Below are 6,308 nucleotides of genomic sequence, written 5' to 3'. Positions count from 1 at the left end.
CTGGTGTTCTCATGGCTGCCCAAGAACAAAAGCATATGCATGAGAATATTCATTGATTCAAATAACAGTTTGACTGAGAATTACAGTATTCAAGCAGAAGATGGATCACCTTATTTACATCAGGGAAGACAAACTATTTAGATAAGATCAGATATTAGATTACTTATCCATGATACAAGGATATGTGACTGCTTTTGTGCAATTAATTTGAGATTACAGCTTTATGGTCCACCATTGTCAGCAACATTTACCATCAGGATTCAGGTGTTTTACTTATCTGTGTAATGTTATGCTGAGAATATTTTAAACCATTAGGGGGGTTTGTTTAACCTTCAAATCAAATCAAATCTAGAGTTATCTGAGTAGACTTTGTCATAGAAGTCTGAGGTTTGTATAGATCAGTGTGTGTTTTTGGTTTTGTTTATAGTTTTGGGAAAATGGAGCATAATTTCAGGAAATGTGTCTTAGCTGTTGGGAAAAACTTTAATACCAGTAAAATCACACTTAAAGAAATGTTCTGACTGGTCTCTATTAAAGCCATTAAAATCACACTTAAAGAGTAAACTTCACAATATGTTGGAATAAAATACTTGCAGACTATCAAGCCTAACATCTGTACCCGAGTAGCCAATTAATTTTTGGACTGAAACACAGAGCTATAGAGTGATTACACATTAAGTAATGTTTCTGAGAACCGGAGATCTGCATTTTTACACTTGTTGGAGGTACAATCCACAACACAGCAACTTTTCAGCTTTTTTCAATCTGTTATAACAATGTGGTATAGTTTCAGTTAAGCTCACTAACTCACAGACAGAACATTTCAATTCTACTGTCCCCACTCCTCATCCTGACTTCGGCACACTGCATCGTATGAAATAGTATGTCCAAACACACACTTCATATTCATATATATATTACATACACATTTATACAGTAAAAACATTACTGCCAAAAATTAAGATAAACCACATGAATTTCCCATGTGATAACATGTTTTCCACATGTGTACACGTTATCACATGTAGCCTAATCATGTCATCACTTATAACATGTGGAGCACCTGAAAATGTTCCAAAACCACACATTCCCCATGTGCAAAGCTCGTGTTCCACATATTCCCCACGTGATGTCATGTGCTTCACATGGGACTTTCCACATGTGAAATTCATGTGGTTTTACTGCAAGGATCCAACTTGTCTCTGACAAAAGACACGGAGACAAAAATACTTAATTGGAGATAAAGTGTGTAAGAATATTTCAATCATAATGATTTACCTGTTGGCAGAAATGTGCTGGAATCAAATAAAATTACTGAAAACGTATCACATTGTCCATGTAAAGGCACATCAACAAACATTATACACAAATATAAAACAAATGAAAGACAATTACCGTGTGCGCCTCTTGGACCACATGCAGAATAGGGTTATTTTGGGGCCATATGTCTTTCCTCTGCAGCCATGTTGGTTCTGACCCATAATGCCACGGTTATGCCCTTAACTAAACTCTGGTCATGTGACCCGTTACACTCTACATTAAAATAAACCTTACATAAAGCGCACTAAATTTTTAACTAAACATTATTTTAAGGTGGTATATTTTAGATACATTTTTTATCAATGTTACACTTTTAACATCTTATTTATATTACATTTTTAATCATCAATGACTGTATGAACTCAAATAATCATGAATTTATGACAGAAACATATAAATAAACATCTCAATGAAACATGTCTCTGAGACAGTTACAGCAACCAATGGAAATCTGTTTCTGCACCATGCAAATCCTGTATTGAATGAAACCAAGAGGACTATCCCAGTAGTGAAAAATCTGACTTTTCTATTTACATTTGCACATAAAAAAACAAAACAAGGGGTGATGAGACAAGCAAGCCCAGCTTCACACCGGGCTGATGTAGGCTTCCTCATACCCCCCCACCTCTGCTGAGGCGGACGCTAATGCGGCGGAGATGCGCCTGCGCGTGTCCGAGTCCGGCAAGGCGCCGATTGGCTGAAAATGACATCATCCAGTAGAGATCTATTGTTAGAAAGAGGATGAGCTCATCCTCCACACCAGTCTAAGACCCGTGTAACAGAGGACAGACCAGTCTGAAGCAGCAGCACAGAGGACAGACCAGCGTTGCAGACCAGTCTGACAGAGGATAGACCAATCTCAAACCAATCTCATAGAGGACAGACCAGTCTGAAACCAGTCTGCCATTGGACAGAAAGCATCTGGAAATCTTGTCTTGCGTCTAAATTCTCTACCAAGATCCAGTTCCAAGACAAGGAAGCCTTCAGCAGTACAGATTTCCAGTTTTGAGAGGGAGAACTCTCACTGTGAGTATTAAACTAAAATATATTCACTATTTTGCTTGTTCTTTATCTGCATGGTAATATCATAAGGAAAGTTGCACGACAGTAGAAAGCGCCTTATGGCTTTGTTCTTGTGCATCACTTCAATTTTCAACGCAAGAGATGCTGGACTGAAAATGTGGTTAAAGTTGCACTAAAAGCGTGTCCAGGTGTTAAATAAGGGGATTGTTGTTGTGCGGCAGACAGAGATGGTTTTGTCCCGGGAGAGAGAGGTGGAGCGGCCGCAGCTGTCTGTCATCCTGCCGCGGCTCTACCTGGGGGCGGAGAGTGACGTGACGCAGGTAAGATCTGAACCAGGACCAGTACCGGATCAGACCACACTGATGTATGAGCTCGGGAGTAGACTAAATACACCTCACACTTCATCAGCTAAACTTAAACAAAAAAATACAAAATAACACGAGAAAAGTGTGCTGGTATAAGATAGAGAGAAGAATTAGGATGCCAGGAAATGTATCAGAAATTTGAAATATGTGTAAAAGTATCACTCCCCAGTAAACTCTGCATCCACTCTGTCTATAAGGATAACTTGCTTGTCCTAAATTGTCATCGTTACTGAAATGAATTGAATTGTTGTTAATTGGCTTTTGATTATATTGTTGTTGCTATAATTGTTGATATTCATGTATTATTGGTTATGTACTGAAAGCTTTTTATTAATGCTTGCAGTGTTACTGCAATTGAAGCACTCTATTGATTTGGCAACATACAGTACTGTGCAAAACTCTTAGGCACATGTAAAAAAGAATCTGTAAAGTGAAGATGCTTTCAAAAATAATGAAATGAAAAGTTTCAAAATATAGACTTTTGCACAGTATTGTAGGTCTCTTTCCTGTCATGCCAATAAAGCTGATTTGAATTTGAATAGCCTATTGGTCAATGTGAAATACTTGAAGACACTGCTAAACTGAACCCTGATCTGAAGGGAAAACAATCAAATTACAAAACATGGCATAGGTTCAGCACGGTTCCACAATGCCCTACACAGTTTCATTGCTTGTTGAAATACATTTGAAGACATTAAAGGAGATTCAGACAACTAGGAGAAGGGCTCCATCTTTTAAAGGGGAAGTAGTGTTTGTGCTGGTGACCAAAGCGAATCTCAAAATGTTGTTCGGTAAAACTAAATGCAAAGGAAATGAAAGTAGGTGTTTGAATTAATTAATTCTACATTCTAATAAAACTGTCCCTACGGAAGAGGATTAGGGCCACATGGGACCTTTTTCTCAGAATTCTGACCTTAATCTCAGAATTCTGACTTTAAACTCAGAACTCAAATACATTTTTCACATATGGCTCTAATCCTCTTCCGTATGTCCCCACATGTCCTGCAAAACCTTTTTTTATTTTTTTGTGGGCATTTTAGCCCACAACAGTAGACCAAATCTGCACCTATAATCAGGCTTGTGGATTCACATCCAGCAGCAACATGGAGGCTGTAGGCTGATACTGACTGACTGTCTGTGTGTGTGTCTGTCTGCAGGACCGTCTGGCTGCTCTAGGTATCTCCTACGTGCTGAGCGTGAGCCGCTGCAGCCCCCAGCCTTCCTTCCTGCCCCAGTCCCGATACCTCCGCATCCCCATCGACGACTCCCTGCGGGACGACCTGCTGCCCTGGATCCCACAGGCGCTGCGCTTCATTGGTCAGGATGACCACTAGAATTCTCAAATTCACAAATGTCACTTTGTCTTTCTGTCTTAGTCAATTTTTTTTATTTTTTTTACACATTTTCATTCATACATTTATTTACATAACCTCCATTTGCTCTATTTTTATTTACACTGCCTGTCAAAAGTTTGGGGACACCTGATTGAACGTACTATGTTTTTCATTAACTTAAAGCCATTCTGATCAAAAGGCTTCTGCTTAAATGCTTGAAGTTAGTTTCTTAGACAAATATAAATAGTGAAGTTGATGCCTATGTATACATTTCTTTCCAAAGCCTTTGCCTTTCCATTAAGGCAAAGGGCGGCTCCTTTAAATAATCTAAAATATAAGATAGTTTTGATTTGTTTAACACTTTATTGGTTACTGCATAATTCCATTTGTGTTATTTCATAGTTTTGATGTCTTTTCTATTATTCTAAAATGTGAAAAATAGTAAAAATAAAGAAAAATGTGGTGTCCCAAACTTTTGACGGGCAGTGTATGTCCTGCTCTTCTTTGCTTATGCTATTACTATTTGCTGCTGCAACTACCCAATGTCCCCACAGCGACCAATAGTTTTGTCTAATCTAATATAATGTAATGTAATGTAATCTAATCTTAATAATATTGGTGTCAGCAATTTACTCCAATAACAGTAGACTGGTGCTTGTTTTTCCATGCACAGGCTTGTGATGTGTAGTTTGAATGACTAGAGTGATATCATTTATGTCTCAGATGCAGCCATGTCTTCTGGTGCCTCGGTGTTGGTTCACTGTGCTGCGGGGATCTCTCGCTCCCCAGCGCTGGCGGTGGCCTACATTATGTACAGCCTGGGGATGGACCTGGACCACGCTTACAGGTCTGTGTGTTTGCATGCATTAATACTGTATCTTGAGTATGAAAAACCCACACAGTAGAGCCTGGCAGTAGAAAGCAGCCCTATATAACCACATCCTCTTTCTCCCCTTGGAAGGTTTGTGAAAGAGCGCCGGCCCTCCATTTCCCCAAACTTCAACTTCCTGGGTCAGCTGCAGCACTTCCAGGCCACTCTGAGTCAGAAAACCTCCAATGGCAACCTCGTCATCCAGCCACTCAAACCCCTGGGTACTCGCCTGCCGTCCACCAACGACAGCATCAGCCACACCTCCGCCGGCCCGCCGGATTCCAATCAGAGCATGAATTATCAGGCCAACTGTGTCACAAATGACTCTGCAGAGGCTGAGCAAGCACACAGTGAGAATTTATACAACACAGACAAAGTAGAGCATAGATATTCCCATTCCGGTGAATACGGAAACCCACGGCCATTGACGCTTTCCCTGTCAGGAAAACTCCTAACTCTCAATCTGACCATCAACCAAAACCAGAAGGATGTCCAGACACCATGTGAGGCTCCGGCCCTGAGCCCCTGTGAGCCAGCTAAACCAACACCAAAGCCCACTCAACTACAACTCCCAGCAGGCTCTGCGTCTCTATTAGATAAACGTAAAAGCCTCACCCTGTCTTTGTCCCCCCTGGGAAGCTGCCCCCTGACTAGCCCAACAAGCAGCAGCAGCAGCCAGCTGACTGGGAGCAGTGCTACTTCCAAAACTGTCCACAAGAGGGAGATGGGAATCAGGCATGAGGGAAAGAGTCAGAGCGACAGGCTTCCAGCAGGGGGCACAGCCTCCAGCCAGGAGACCCAGAGGGAGTGGAGTTCCTCCCACAGCAAGTACGCCAGGCCGACGCCCGGCAGGCTGGAGGCCGAGCAGCAGGGTGTGCTGTCGCCGCTCAGCCTCACCCTCAACAAGCTGCTGGGCTGGGGGGAGAGGATGCTGCTAGGTGGCCTGCTAGCCCCCCCTGTCAGGATGGGACAGGCCGTTCTGCCATACAGGTGCTGAGGACGGAACACACCACTGACAGGAACTGGCGGGGGTGGGTGGGGGGGTGTACAAGGTGTTTATGAAAACTGTGGAAAAGACCTGATGTTCAGGATGGTGCGTATGTGTGCGTGTGCGCGTGTGTGTGCATGTTTGTACAAACCAAACTGCATGTATAATACACATCTATATATGACATTTGTTTTTTTGCTCATCAGGAGCTCTGAAGGAATTCTTTGTGTTATATCTATTTATTTGTTGTAGAGCTGAAGAAGCTTGCACTGTACATGAGAATATTGGAGAATAAACCTTCAAACCAAATGCAGCGTCTTGATTTCCTATTGACTGATGTCGGTCAAGTGTTTTAGGTTCTTGCCATTTATAAGATGGAGATATTTTGAAGGTTGAATTTTGCCACA

The 6,308-nt window shown here is 41.7% G+C and overlaps 1 protein-coding gene across 1 annotated transcript; it reads left to right on the top strand.

The window, feature by feature from the left end:
* The first annotated feature begins 2,144 nt into the window (after window positions 1-2,144).
* LOC139916357 (uncharacterized) lies at window positions 2,145-6,308 on the top strand. The gene is made up of 5 exons (XM_071905202.2): window positions 2,145-2,346; window positions 2,565-2,663; window positions 3,866-4,025; window positions 4,766-4,889; window positions 5,004-6,308. The coding sequence occupies exons 2-5, from the start codon at window positions 2,571-2,573 to the stop codon at window positions 5,908-5,910; spliced, it is 1,284 nt and encodes a 427-aa protein (XP_071761303.1). The 5' UTR covers window positions 2,145-2,346; window positions 2,565-2,570; the 3' UTR covers window positions 5,911-6,308.

The sequence above is a fragment of the Centroberyx gerrardi genome, chromosome 7 (genome assembly GCF_048128805.1).
Source record: "Centroberyx gerrardi isolate f3 chromosome 7, fCenGer3.hap1.cur.20231027, whole genome shotgun sequence".
NCBI classification, from domain to species: domain Eukaryota; kingdom Metazoa; phylum Chordata; class Actinopteri; order Beryciformes; family Berycidae; genus Centroberyx; species Centroberyx gerrardi.
Note: the sequence above shows the minus strand (reverse complement) of the source record. Positions and strands in the feature narration are given on the sequence as shown.

What these genes read in the sequence shown, in the direction of transcription:
- LOC139916357 (XM_071905202.2), top strand. Translation starts at nt 2,571, where the DNA reads ATGGTTTTGTCCCGGGAGAGAGAGGTGGAGCGGCCGCAGCTGTCTGTC. An exon ending in CGGAGAGTGACGTGACGCAG is followed by an intron (nt 2,664 to 3,865) that starts GTAAGATCTGAA and finishes GTCTGTCTGCAG; the next exon opens with GACCGTCTGGCTGCTCTAGG. An exon ending in ACAGGCGCTGCGCTTCATTG is followed by an intron (nt 4,026 to 4,765) that starts GTCAGGATGACC and finishes TTTATGTCTCAG; the next exon opens with ATGCAGCCATGTCTTCTGGT.